Raw genomic sequence first — 14,183 nt, 5'->3', positions numbered from 1 at the left:
TTAGAAAGTACTAAGTCTACACCACAATTCTCCACAAAAAAAAAAGAAAAAAAGAGTTTACATAGTAAGAAATTTTTCAAAACAATATCGATTTCATTGAAAAATCGTAGAAGACAACACATGGAGTACAATTATACACACCAACTAATGCTATGTAACAATTACTTTATTGATTTTGTTCGATTTAAGAGATTTTCAGAAGTAATATACATATTAGAGAGATTTACAAATCAATGATCTTTCATCTACTCAATCTCCGATTGTTTGATCTCGATATTGGACGTCTTTTTGGTCAGAATTTCATCTACTCAACCCCTAGTCATATTGAAGCAGATCCACCTTTGCACGTGCCGAAGTTTCTCATGTAGGACGTGCTCCATTATGACCATGTCTTGAATGAGTCTCGTAAAAGAAAAATAAAGAGATGTATTCATTGATAAGAAAAAGAAAAACGTGAACGGTGACTGAATTTCATCCAAACCAGATGGAATAGTTTAGGAATTTTTTGATTTGTTCAAAATTTAAGGATCAAATAATTTATCCTATAGGTTGGGTTAAGTTATTAACAAGATGGATGTAAGTTACTGTTTTTATGAGTTATGACATGAAGGGGAAGAAGAAATTTGGTATTTCATATCGTGGTTAAAAATTAGCGTTGAGTTCATCAAGGGCGATCTCTTTCTTGAGATTTTTCTAATGGTTCGAGAGGATAAAACGCGATAAAGAAAGTGGACATTATAGTTGCTTTGTCATCATTTCTCTGGATATTTGTAATCATATTCCTCACCTAATTTCATCTTAAATTTGATAGGTTCAAAATGCCAGGAACTAGAATGCAGCTTATTGTCTGAGTATGAAAAACCCTGTTGCAAGATCATCAAGAGCCAAGTTGTAAAGCTATGGGACTCCATAGCCAAAAATGATAGAATCAGCTATGGAGACGACCATTATTATGACAATGAAAAATTGTTTCAAATTGTTTCAAATCAAGAACTGAAAAGGAAGAGTCATGAAGAACCCTATAGCCATGCTGGATTTGTCAAGGGAGTGACAACAGCCTTCACTTGCAAGTAATTGCTAAGACTGTAAATGCCTTTTTCCCTGCCAATTCCACTCATCTTGTACCCACCAAAGGGAATAGCAGCATCAAAGACATCAAAGCAATTTATCCATACCGTGCCAACTCGCAATGCACGCATCAGGGTGTTTGCAGTGTCTATGTCCTGGGTAAATACCCCAGCAGCCAAGCCATAGTTAGTCGCATTTGCCCTACGTATGACTTCATTAAGGTCCCTGCAATAACCGCGATTGTTAGTGCAAACTATTTTCATATGCAACAAAATCTCTGAAGAAGATCGATCATCACTCACTTGAATTTCAAGATGGACTGAACTGGACCAAATATCTCATCTTTTGCTATCAACATGTCATCCTGATCAATAAGTTATAGTGTTTCAGTGTAATCATAATCATATATCAATCTTTCTAAGTAAAGCAATTACTGATTCCTACTAAAGAAATATATATACCTGAACATTTGAGAAGACGGTGGGCTTGACATAGAAGCCCTTGTTGCCAAATCTCTCACCACCGGTCTCAAGGGTTGCTCCATTGTCAATACCAGATCTAATATACTTCATTATCTTCTCAAATTGTTCTGAATCAATCTGGATTTTTAAGTAGGCCATCATTATTAGTACACGAACAAATGGACAGTTCATGAAAAAATATAATTTAAAAGCAGCAAGAAAGCAGCAGGTGCAGGACATATTCCAACATTTGCTAAAAAGTTTGATTGTTCTGATAATTTTGACAGACAAACGAGAAAAGAAATAAACACTGTACAGGTGATTCTGATTATTTCAAGGCTTGGGATGGCAGACCTATCAAAGTTACCCGAATATAGCAGCCATTTTTGTGACATGAACTTATGATGATCATAGCACACCCCGCCATACGGTAACGAAAATATAAAAGTTCCAATTATGGAGTTCTAAGATTAATCCATACAAATAATCCCTTGCATATGAGCATCACTTTTACCTGTGGACCTTGTTCAATACCCTGCTTAAATGGATCACCAACAGTGCGTTTCATAGCCAAAGCCTTTGCTTTCTCAACGAACTCATCGTATACACTCTCATGTACAAACGTCCGTGAGCCAGCACAGCAGCATTGTCCCTGCCAGTTGCAAAAAAGTTAAAAATTTATTTGAACTTGTTCTGGATTGCCATTATGTTCAACCTTATTGTGAACATACCTGATTAAAGAATAAAGCCAAGTGTGCCAACTCAACAGCCTTATCCACATCAGCATCATGGCACACTATAAAGGGGGATTTCCCTCCAAGCTCTAAAGTAACTGGTTTGAGATTGCTTTTTGCTGCCAGCTCAAGAACTCTTTGTCCTGTAACAGTTGATCCAGTGAAAGCAAGCTGCAAGAAGATTACAAATCATTCAAAGGGGAACTACACCAATAGTCAACAACCAATAGTCTGTCACAAAGAGATGAAGCTGCATCGATCTTAGCTTGTAAATATCTTAAATATTTCTTTGATGTACAGTTTAAGATAACAATTACCTTATCCACTTCCATATGACTGGCAAGAGCTGCACCAGCAGTTGGACCAAAGCCAGAAATAACATTAAGAACACCTTCAGGAAGGCCAGCCTGCCACAAAGGCTAATCTGATCAGAAGACAAGAATGGCATTTGCACACAAGTCAAGAGGAACAACTTGACAGCTTGTTAATTAGTAGAGTATATTACTATACTCAGAATATCAGCTTAACTAAGCCCTATATTATATCTTGCAACATTATATCTTGCAACACTAATTTCAGCTTAACAACCTTTTAGATTTTAAAAATTTAGAGCTAGACATCCCACGCTTTCTAATTCGGGAGATCAAAAGTCCAGAATTCAGGCATTATTATATCCATGGAATATTCAGGAGAAAACAATAGATGTTTTAAAAGATTACCTCATGAAATAACTTTGACATATAGAGAGCAGACAAGGGAGTCTGTTCTGCAGTTTTAAGAACAATGGTGTTGCCACAAGCTAATGCAGGCCCAACTTTCCAAGCAAACATTAAAAGTGGAAAATTCCATGGGATAATTTGACCAGCAACACCAATTGGTTCATGCAAGGTTTGCACATGATATGATCCATCAGCTGGAACCGTGAGACCGTGAATCTTATCAGCCCAACCTGAATAATTAGTAGAATACAAGAAAATTTCAATTATTCGATCCAAGTATTATACAAAATAGAAGAAAAGTTCATGTTCCTTTTCCTTTTACCCACCTGCATAGTAACGTATTAGACGTGTGATCATTGGTAATTCTATTTTAGCAGCCTGCTCATAAGGTTTTCCATTATCCCAGGTCTCAAGAGCTGCGAGTTCATCATTGTGCTTTTCAACTAGATCAGCAAAACGCAAAAGTACTCGTTGCCTTTCCTGGATAACAGAAGAGCAAAACAAATTGTCTTTGGACAATACGACAGAACAAGTGTTAAATCAAGAAGCCAAAAATAAGAAGTAGTTACATAAGCTGACATCTTTGGCCATGGTCCTTCATCAAATGCCTTGCGAGCAGCAGAGACTGCTCGATCAATATCTTCAGAATCCCCTTCAGCAACTTGAGCAATCACATCCCCTGTCCTCGGATCCAGTGTTGGAAAAGTTTTCCCTGTGACCAAAGGAAAGATTGTCTGAGATTTTCCCTTGGCTCATAAAATCAAAACAATAGCACAAATGTATCTGAATATCAATAAAACATAATAAAAAAAAATATACGCTTACCTGATGCTGCATCAACAAATTGTCCATTGATTAAAAGCTGAGTATAATTTACATTGACATTTGGATTAATTGGTTCCTCAATATCAGTGGCAGTGCTATATCTGCATATTCTTCTGCTTAAGCCAGAATTCTTCCCTGAAAGAACGATATCAAAGGAGAGATTCAGTAGGAAGCCAATTTCTTTTTAAAAAACAAAGGGTATTTTGGAAATAGAGGATTAGGTCATTTCAATCACCGATAAAGTCGTACCTTTGGAGAGCAGGGCAGAAGCAGAAACCGAATTGAATGAACGAGACATCAACGAAGATAACCTCCGAGCCGCCATGTCAACCGCAGTAACAGTACTAAATCCTCTACCGATCGATCGATTGTCTCTCAGTTAAGAGTCTTTCCAATGTATATAAATAATGCTTGTTCCTATATATGTATATGTATGCATATTTTGCGGTGTGAATGACTAGATGGAGATTTGTTTTGGATAGCAACAGGTCAAACAACTAGAGATTCATACATGATATTTGAAAGGACCACCATGTTGCTTTCCTTTTTCTACCCTTCTTAGGTGGAAAAGTCCAGCGATTGCCAACTCCGGAATCAACCTTTCTTCTAGTGTATCACGTGCATGACATGACATGACAATTAGTCATTAAACCTCTAGATGTTGACTTTTGTTCTGGCGATCACGTGCATGACATGTCAATTAGATCTCTGGTTGTTGATTTAGACGATCGGATATAAATTCAAGTTCAAAACATGAAATGAATGACATGAACTTGATTTTTGTTTTCAAATAAAAAATGTTTTATTGGATTTGATAGACCAAATATGACACATGTATGATTTTTAAAATTAAAAAATTAACCCTCAAATATGCTATAGAAGGATTTGTTGTAGTAAACCCGGTCTTCAATTCTTCATCAGCCCAAGGTGTGTAGACTGGAGGCCTCTTCGTGAGCTCAATATATGTGAAATTTCAATAACGATTAAATTGAATGAACGAATAATTAAGGGGATGAAATTTAAATTTTGAATAAATTGAATGTTGGATATCATAATATAAAAAAATAAAATAGGAAAAAATATATATATAGCATACCTTGTGTTTAAACAGTCGTGTTCACCAGCACACCAACTCACCAAGTATAGCATACCTTGGTTTAAACAATAGTGTAGACCCGCACACCTTTGTTGAAATGTGATATAAAAATATATAAATAAGCTGACTAGCCCAAATAAGAACAAGTCTAAGCCAAACACTTCTTAGAGGAACATCGACCCGAGCTAGGGACTAACAGAGAAATCAAAGATGAACCAGAAGCTTTGAGAGCACCAGGAAGAAGTCAAGAGGAGATGAAGCAAGCAGAGAGAATACGAGCGTGAAGAGAAGCTCATTGAATCACTGAAGCATTTTAACATACAACGTATTCTAAAGCATAAATATAAATGTTTCGTTGTATATGTGGTCACACGAGAGAAGATAGGATAATAAATAAGAACTTAGATATAAGATAGAAGTAGCACCAATTGAAGATAAGTTGTGACAAAATCAATAAAGATGGTATGGACATGCACAACATAAAGATAACAATGTGTTGATAAGCATAATTGAGAGAATATGTATAGGAGATAATAGGAAGTCAAGAAGACGACCTAAAAAAACATAAGTTGAGTAGTAATAAAAAAATGGATTTTATAAGATTTGATGAAAGTACTATAATGATGATGAAAGTGCTCCAAACATGAATGAATGGGCATAATATATTAATATGACAAAACTAGTTAAAGTTTAATGTAGTCTAATTGAGTATAGGTGATTGTGATCATTTTAAATTCTTTGAATGTGACAATTGAAGAGTGACTGAAATCAACATCCATTGCAAGTACAAGTTGTTGTGATCATTTCAAATTCTTTGAATGTTACAATTGAAGAGTGACTGAAATCAACATTCACTACAACAGTGATGTCTATAACCACGCTTTAAAAGTGCCGTGAAAGAGTAAAAAAGCGTCGTAAAAGGTAGTTTGCGGTGCTACAATAAACGTCGAACAAGCGTTGTTGTTGAAGGTACCACTAATGATCTTACAACACTTTTTTATAAATGTAGCTACATATAATACTTAATGGCACTTTTAAAACTATCGTAAATGAGAAAAAAGCACCGGGATCTCGACGACAGGTTTGGCCTCCATTGACACGAGAAAGTGCTTACGACGCTTCTGTTAGCATCGTAAATATTTTATTCTTATACCGATGCTTCAAAAGCACCATAAATGTATAAAAAAAATAACTAATTTAGACATATACGATGCTTCTAAAGTATCGTAAATGAATAGTTGAGAAAATAATTAAATCTAAATTCATTTGTAGCGCTTTGCAAAGCGTTGTTAAAGCTATAACATATACCAGAACGACTATAACATTTAACGATGTTTTGTATAAATGTCGCTAAGTAGAAACTGAATTACGGAGTTTTCTTCTTGAAACGTCGGATGATTGACGACGTTTTTATTCAAAGTGTCGCAGTGTAATTCCCGACAACGAAATTGGTGCGAATTGTTTTGAGTCAACGATGCTTTTTTACAAAAGCGTTGATATAGGGACATTTGTACGACGCTTATAACTAGCGTCGTGTATGTGTTTCATTGTAACGACGCTTGTTTATAAAGTGCCGTAAAATAAAGTAAAGCATCAACGCTTTTTGATAAGCGCCGCGCCAAAGTGTCATAAATAAGGTAGTTTCTTGTAGTGATCTATCTCCCCATCTATGTCTAATATTATTGAAACACAACATCAAGAAGATACATATTGTCTATTTGGTACAACTTATAAGTCTGCATATTAGATAGGGACATATGCTCTACCAAAACCGTACAGTGCATCAAACCGTATAGGTTGAAAGTTCAAGGTTTTCGGGGTTCAACCGGTATGACGAAGATCAAACCGCTAGTTTATAATATATAATAAATTAATATATATTTACATATATAGTATGTAAATATAGCTATGCTAGTTAGGTCCTACTATATATTATATAAATATGAAGTTTATATTTTTCTTAGGGTAGAGTTTATGTTTTTGTAACTTTATTTTATATATTATATTTATAAAATTGTCTTATCAATCAAAAAGGAGGCACACCTCCACATAACACTTCACTTGACCAGCTTCACCACTACACAACTCCACTCCTTTTTGCACTTACTCCAAGAACCAAAAAGGGGTCAAATATTTTTTCAAATCTCTCTCCTTCATAGCTACTACAGACCCCAACTCATCCAGGATTGAGGGGGGAACCGGTGCACTTATGTACCGGTTTATTGACCTGTTCACTTTTACACCGTCGGATTGTGCTATTCTAATCTGATGGTCCAAAATTTTTATTTTAATTTTTGTTAGTTAAAAGAGTATTTTTCACTTCTTAGTTCTCACCTCTCTCACAATCGCGTTTCCATCTCTCCTCTCTTCTTGTCGACGTTGCTCGTCCTACTCCAGGGATATCTACACAGTCACAAGACCCACATCTTTTATCAACTGCTTCTCTTTCTTAGTAGTTTTCCATGGTCAATTTTGGAAATCCTTGTTGGATTTCGCCTAGATCTAGAAGCACAGCTGGGCGGGAGTAGAGACAACGACGGAGAGAAATTAAATTGCAGAAGCAAGAGAAAATCAGCCAATCAAGAAAGTCCTCAGGATGCAATCAGCCATGGAAATCAGAACAAGCAATCTCTCAAGAGTAAAGAGGAGAAAGGATTTTCACTTGTCAGATTCATACAAGAAAGAAGAGGAAGAAGTTTCAGTCAATCCCTTGCAGAAATCATAAAAGGAAATCAGTCTTCATGGCTATTTTCATAAAGAAGAGGAAGAAGTTTCAAGATCAAGGAGATATCATTTACTTTCATAAGAGAGAGATAGGAAGAGGAAGAAGTTTCGAGATTTACTTTGATAAGAGAGATGGGAACAGTTCAATTGACAAAAAAAATTAATTAATAATAAAATAATTATTATGAACCATCAGATTAAAGTGACTCGATCAACGGTGTATAAATGAACAGGTCAATAAACCGGTGCACTTATGCACCGGTTCCCCCCTCAATCCATCCATCCACTCTCCTCCTCTCTCGCTAATGTTCTTCTCTTCATTTAATCTCCATTCTCAATCGTTCTATCAATTTCTCTACCTCCCCATTTTCATCACCAACATTTTTTCTCCAAAACCATCGGTTCACGATTTTCTCCAAAACCACCTGTCCAACCTCTTATTGCCCAATCCAACCTCTTAGACGGTATTTTATTGGCAAAAAATCACTGGTGATGCCGATTCACGTTTTTTGCAATCGGACCAATGACACGGTAGGGTATTAAAACTATGGATGAAAGTATTATAATGATGATGAAAGTGCTTCAAAGCATGAATGTGTTGGACCAAGACTTAGTGTTCAGGTCAACATTGTGTTTTTGATGATTGTGTGCCAAAATGTGTGTGAGCATGCTTAACTTGAATATGTCTTAAAATGTAAAAAAGTATGTTTTGATGATTGCTTTCCAAAATACATGTTTAATGTTCCTACTATGATTACATCTTGATTCAACGATTCATTTGCTAAATGCTTATGCTTATAATACTCTATGTGCAAAGATAGATTATTTGAACTATATTAACCTATAGTTTCAAGCATGAAGTTCAAACAAGATTACAAGCATTCTTAAGTTATTTCATGTTCAGATTTTCTTAAATCTCTTCGGCAGTCCAAGAATGGTCTTGGAAGACCTAGGATGTGTTAAGAAATACCTAAGCACCTTGCTAAATCCACTAGAAGAGGTTGTTCTAAAATTAGAAAGTTCAACCTATTTATGAAAGGTGCCAAGTTGGTAAAGTCTAGGGTTGTGCACGGTCCGGTTAACCAGACCATTAGGGTCAAACCATTAATCGGACCACTAGTAATAGTTTTTCATATTATGAAACCAAACCATAAACCATCAAAACCGGTGATATGGTTAATTGGTATAGTCGGTTCGGTTTCGGTCTGGTTATGGTTTTATAGGTTATGCCGTTATGGGCCTCAATGTTGGGCCTCTAGTTATTAAGAACAAAAACCCAACTATATTTAACTAAATACAAACCCAACTCAAATTAACGTTTTATAAAAACTCAAGGCCATCACTGATTCACTAAAAATGAAACAAAATAAAGAAAAATTCATAGTTTGAAATGACAAAGTTCAAGCAAAATCAAGCAAGAGAGAAATTCAAGCATTAGTATTTAGTACAGTCATCCAAAACCAAAATTATGGAGGTGTTACATGAATATTGATGTAAGTGAGTCCATAAGGTGGAAGTCCCATTTATGGAGGTGTTGCATGAATAATCCTTCTTACAATAGCTGCATACAACCCTAAGTCCTTTATCCTTTACCACCAATTTGTCAACATATTTCCATACCTCTGATTTTAGTTTACCAGCACATGGCAGGAGTGTTGTAGCTTCTGCCCGTGTTTCTCCAGCTTCTGCTTGCGTTTCTGGCTCTGCAGCTTCCATTTCTTCTGCCAGGTCTACTGTACTATCAACTAAACTCAGATTCATGCTTTCATTGGACATAGGTGTTTGAGTGGATGGGGTTTCGGTACTACTTTCCCCTATAATGGTCATCGTACAATGCATGAAACATCGAAATATCAACATGTGACATGGGAATTACAGAAAGCAAATAGAATAATTACAGAAAGAAAAGAGAATAACTACAGAAAGCAAATGGAAAAAACTAGGAACACATAAGAGTGTTGACGAAATCCTCAAGAAATCCTTGACGAAAACCAGGAAAGAGATCTCAATAACAAAGAGTCAAAGAAAATAATTATAGAAAGCAAGAGAATCCTTGACGAAATCCTCAAGAATCAAGACATATAATAGTGTCGTGCTGGATTTGCGATTCGCGAAAGTAAAGAGTAAAGTAGTGATTCGCCAAAGTGAAGCAGTGAGTAGTCTACCCATTAGATCGAGAGGAAGAGGCGACCCGCGATGAGTTGACAGCTGGAGCTGGGTGCTGTGATGAGACGGTGGGGACTGGGAAGTGATATTTTGTTTAGGGCTAAGACATGAAACACGATTTGGCCTCTTCTGTTTTGTTTTTACTTTTTAGGTTTTCAAATTTCATCTATTTAGAGTTCTAGACATAGAAATATTATTAATTAGTTAATATATAACTACTTAAATAATTATATAAAATGAATGATGAATATACATTTACAATTATATATATTTAACTATTATTTATATATATATGGTTCGGTTCGATTAATCGTGGTTTTCAAAAATATGTAACCATGAACCCGTCCAGTAACTACAGTTCAGTTCGATTATTCAAATAGTTTGACCAAACTACGGTCAGTTGACCAAACCAAAACGGACCGACCGGTTCGGTTTATGGTCCCATTTGCACATCCCTAGTAAAGTTAAAGGCGAAATGCATTTATTGAAACGGCGTGATCAAGCTTCAACTAGAGATTATTTAATTCAACAACCATTAAAGTTAGACTTACCTTACATGGTCAATACATGCACTAAAAGAGATTCTATTGTCTTATTAATTTTAGAGACTTGAAGGTATCTTGAAGAATTAAGGAGAAGCTTTACTTGCCATATTCGAGTAGCCAATTTTCAAGGGATTAAAGGGAGCCAGCCGTTTGAATTTTGAAATTAAAATAGAAGACTTCTTGAAGATTATGTCAACTTGATTTGTTTCCTTACATGCTTGGACAAAATTACTTGAAGATACTATGCAAAGGAGATGATCTACTTGCTATATGAAGAGATTTGACATTGGAGACTTCTTGAAGATTACCAAGATGATTTTCTTACCAAATAAAGAAGGAACCGATTTCTTTACATTAAAAAGCAGGAATTTCCATCTTTGCAAGACCTAAATCATGGCAGTTAGAATGCAAATGGAGAGAAAATTAGCACAAGAAGAATCAAAGAAAATCATGAATGACTATTTCCATTATTAGAGAGAGGACTTGCAGCCGATCTTGCTTCCAATTATGCAATGCAGAATCAAGGAGATTTCCATGTTAAAAAGGAGATGATTTTCGTGCCTTTGATGATGCCATATGTGTCGACTTTGACATACAAGTTTGAAGAGAAAATCTACAACAAGTTTCATATTTTATCAAGAGCTGATTTTCAAGGTATCTTCTCTACTACATTAAGTGACCAAAATCTCAATTTCAAAGAGAGATCATTCCTAAATGATTCTCATGATTCTATGGAGCCAAGACTCAAAGTCACAAGAAGAAATTCAAGTAACCCTAGCCGGCGGCAATTGAATACAAAAGAAGATTTTATGTTTCTTATTTCATCAAGGAAAATTGTTGAATTCAAGGGAAGCTTTTGAGAAGACTTTTGTGTCAAAATATATGAGAGATCATATACCTTATTTCAAGGAGGAAATCATGGGATACAAATTCTTGTCTCTCACCATAAATGGGTGTCATGCATCATTTGGAGTGTGAGAACTTGGGCTGCCGATTCTTTCGTCTATGTTGTTCTTTCTAACCTCATATACTCAAAATTCTTATCGTACCCAAGAGGTATATTTGTTGTATTGAGAGAGTTTCACATCTCATTAGCTTAGTGCTATTCTTGTGAGAACCCATTTGAACCCTATTTGTAAAAGTCCATTTGTTGGGCATAAACCTTGTTGAGATTGAGTTTGAGGGAGTTCTTGAAACCCTTGGTGAGTTTTAAGGATGTATTGAGTTTTGTGGAGCTCTTGTGAAAACCACAACCCTGGTGGATTGAACTTCTAAGCAAGGATGCTTAGGGAGTGGACGTAGAAGGACTTGGTGAAGTCCCCGAACCCTACTCTTTATATTTATTTTATCATACTATACTTGCTTGCTTGACATATACTTGCTTGTCATATACTTGTCACTTGTTTCTTAAAATTAGTTTGTGATATATTTTGAACTTCGGGTCACTTTGATCACATATTGCAAAATTAATTTTCTGCCCTTTCTTGATGGATAGTGCATGAGATTGATTCATCATTGAGGCTTAGAGGATTATAGGATTACTTGATGCTTTGAATTAATTCAAATTGACATTTAAACATTGAATACCAAATATGCCTTGAGCTTGCATTAGAGTCTTTATTGATCAATCTTGATTCTATTATGTTATAGAGTATCATATCATCATCTTAACTTGATAGTAATCATTCACATCATATAAATTCAGATTAGTTGAAATCAAATTAAGACACACGGTGAAGGACCAAAACTTGAGTGTTTTGTGCATTTGATTCGTTACATGTTTCAATTTGATCTAAGAGGATACCTATTGGAATTTGGGGACACAATTCACCCATGTGTGGCCTAGGTCCTTCAATTGGTAGCTAATTCTGGGTTTAACCACCTTAGCTATGGCTTACACAAGTATTAATGTTGAGGTTGAAAGCATCTCTATAGATAGGCCACCTATACTTGATGGTGACTATCCATTTTGGAAAAATAGAATGAAAGCATTTCTTAGATCTAGAGGCTTAGATGTATGGAAGATAGTTAGTGATGGTCCTCATTGTCCTAGTAAGAGTAGAAATGAATGGACAAATGATGACATGGGATTAGTGTGCTTAAATGCTTATGCTATTAATCTCTTTCATATTGCTCTTAGTCAGTAGGACTCAACCACATTTCCGGGTGTACAAATGCAAAGGAAATTTGGGAAATGTTGGAAAGAAAGTATGAAGGGCAAATGTTGATGTGTGCCTAGTGACAAAAGTGGAGGAGACTTCAAGTGATGAAGAGGTAGAAATCAAGACCAATCTATGTCTTATGCAAAGGAAGGAAAATCATCATCCACTCCAGCTGATATGGTAATTGGTAAATGATTCTACACTCCTTACTTATGATGAATTATGTGATGATCATGGTGCTTTAATTTCTAAATACAAGCATGCTAGAAAAGAAATATATTTGCTTGGTAAAATTGATAAATCACACTTAGATGAGATTTGTAGTTTGCATGCTAAAAATGTCGAACTAAATGCAAAGCATGACGATATGTGTTTGTCACTTGATGCGTTAGTGAAGGAAAATGAATCTCTTAGATAGCAATTGTCGATGCATGCTTCTAGTAGTAATAGGGAAGATTGTAGTACTTCAAAGATACATGACTTTGATACCTTATATGCTAGGGTGCATGAGTTAAAAGAAGAATTGAAACATGGGATGAACACGAATGCATAATTTTGAATAACTCTACTTCTTTGCAACTTGAGTTTGATGGGATGAAACAAAAGAATATGATGTTAGAAATTCAATTTTCTAAATTTTCTATGAGTTCCAAGTCTTTAGATTTATTGTTGGCCTCACAAAGACACTACTTGGATAGGAGTGGACTTGGATATGATCCAATGAAACTCAAATATACTTTGAGTGGCACAATGGCCACAAGTGAAGTAGTGAGACCCAAGGGTCACTATATATACTTACCCAAGGGCCAAACATGATAATGCTAGTTTTTCACATCCTTGGCTTAAGAGAGCGTACTTAAAAGAAGTTTTATGTTATATCCTATTATTCACTATGTTTTTAATTTAAAATATTTCAATGCTGGTTTGGTAGAGAAAAATTAATTAATTAATTAATTAATATTGTAAAAGTTTTAAAGTTTAGGAAGGAAAAAGGTAAATTGCATTCTATTTTTATATATTTATGAATGATATTATAAATTTTTTTTGTGTGATTGAAAGGCTTATTCAAACCAGACCTTTTTTTTTTGCTTTTTTGTGTGTGGATAAACTAGCCAAAAGGAGAGTTCTCCACCTCAAAAAATAACAATCCAACCTTAGTTTATAATTGGTAATAACTTATAAGTTGTGAAAAATCTATTTTATATGTAATTTCTAAATTCTTTTGTAGATCGCTAGTGGTGTTGCCACATGTTTGACACCCCTGTACTAAATAGGCAAATAACATAGAATGGTGGAATTGAAGGGTTTTTTTTTGAAGATTTTATCATCACTTTTGAGTGTGCACGATCATCAGCTTAAACAATAACCCACAAATCACATAGTCGAACAAGTATATGAAAATTCGAGAGCATGTTTATGTGCTTTCCCATGATTATGGTTTAAATAGATTTATTTTTGTTGCAAAATGTCAATTATATAGTTTACCAATTGTAAAACGTTTTAATTACTCGAATGGATGAACAAAATCATTTTATTTCAACTAATTATTCTATCCAAAATATATTATTTAAATGCAACAATAATTTATATGATATAGGGTTTCTCAGTTGTAAAACAAGAATCCTACCTTCTTGGGACTCAATGCAATATGGACTCCTGAACTCCAATCCTTCAATAAAATAT

At 35.1% G+C, this 14,183-nt stretch overlaps 1 protein-coding gene across 1 annotated transcript; it reads right to left on the bottom strand.

Annotated features, from left to right (window-relative positions):
- Positions 1 to 784: 784 nt before the first annotated feature.
- Positions 785 to 4,319, bottom strand: LOC119999292 (benzaldehyde dehydrogenase, mitochondrial-like). The gene is made up of 11 exons (XM_038846777.1): positions 4,057 to 4,319; positions 3,808 to 3,942; positions 3,552 to 3,694; positions 3,309 to 3,462; positions 2,983 to 3,212; positions 2,581 to 2,670; positions 2,261 to 2,434; positions 2,044 to 2,181; positions 1,530 to 1,667; positions 1,371 to 1,432; positions 785 to 1,293 (listed from the first exon to the last, which is right to left on the bottom strand). The coding sequence occupies exons 1-11, from the start codon at positions 4,130 to 4,132 to the stop codon at positions 1,020 to 1,022; spliced, it is 1,614 nt and encodes a 537-aa protein (XP_038702705.1). The 5' UTR covers positions 4,133 to 4,319; the 3' UTR covers positions 785 to 1,019.
- Between the last annotated feature and the right edge of the window lie 9,864 nt (positions 4,320 to 14,183).

The sequence above is a fragment of the Tripterygium wilfordii genome, chromosome 6, assembly GCF_013401445.1.
Source record: "Tripterygium wilfordii isolate XIE 37 chromosome 6, ASM1340144v1, whole genome shotgun sequence".
Classification (NCBI taxonomy): Eukaryota; Viridiplantae; Streptophyta; class Magnoliopsida; order Celastrales; family Celastraceae; genus Tripterygium; species Tripterygium wilfordii.
Note: the sequence above shows the minus strand (reverse complement) of the source record. Positions and strands in the feature narration are given on the sequence as shown.

Coding starts and splice junctions, on each gene's coding strand:
- LOC119999292 (XM_038846777.1), bottom strand. CDS start 4,132: ATGGCGGCTCGGAGGTTATCTTCGTTGATGTCTCGTTCATTCAATTCG. Junction 3,213..3,308: donor TCTAATACGTTACTATGCAG/GTGGGTAAAAGG, acceptor CTAATTATTCAG/GTTGGGCTGATAAGATTCAC. Junction 1,433..1,529: donor CCGTCTTCTCAAATGTTCAG/GTATATATATTT, acceptor CTTATTGATCAG/GATGACATGTTGATAGCAAA.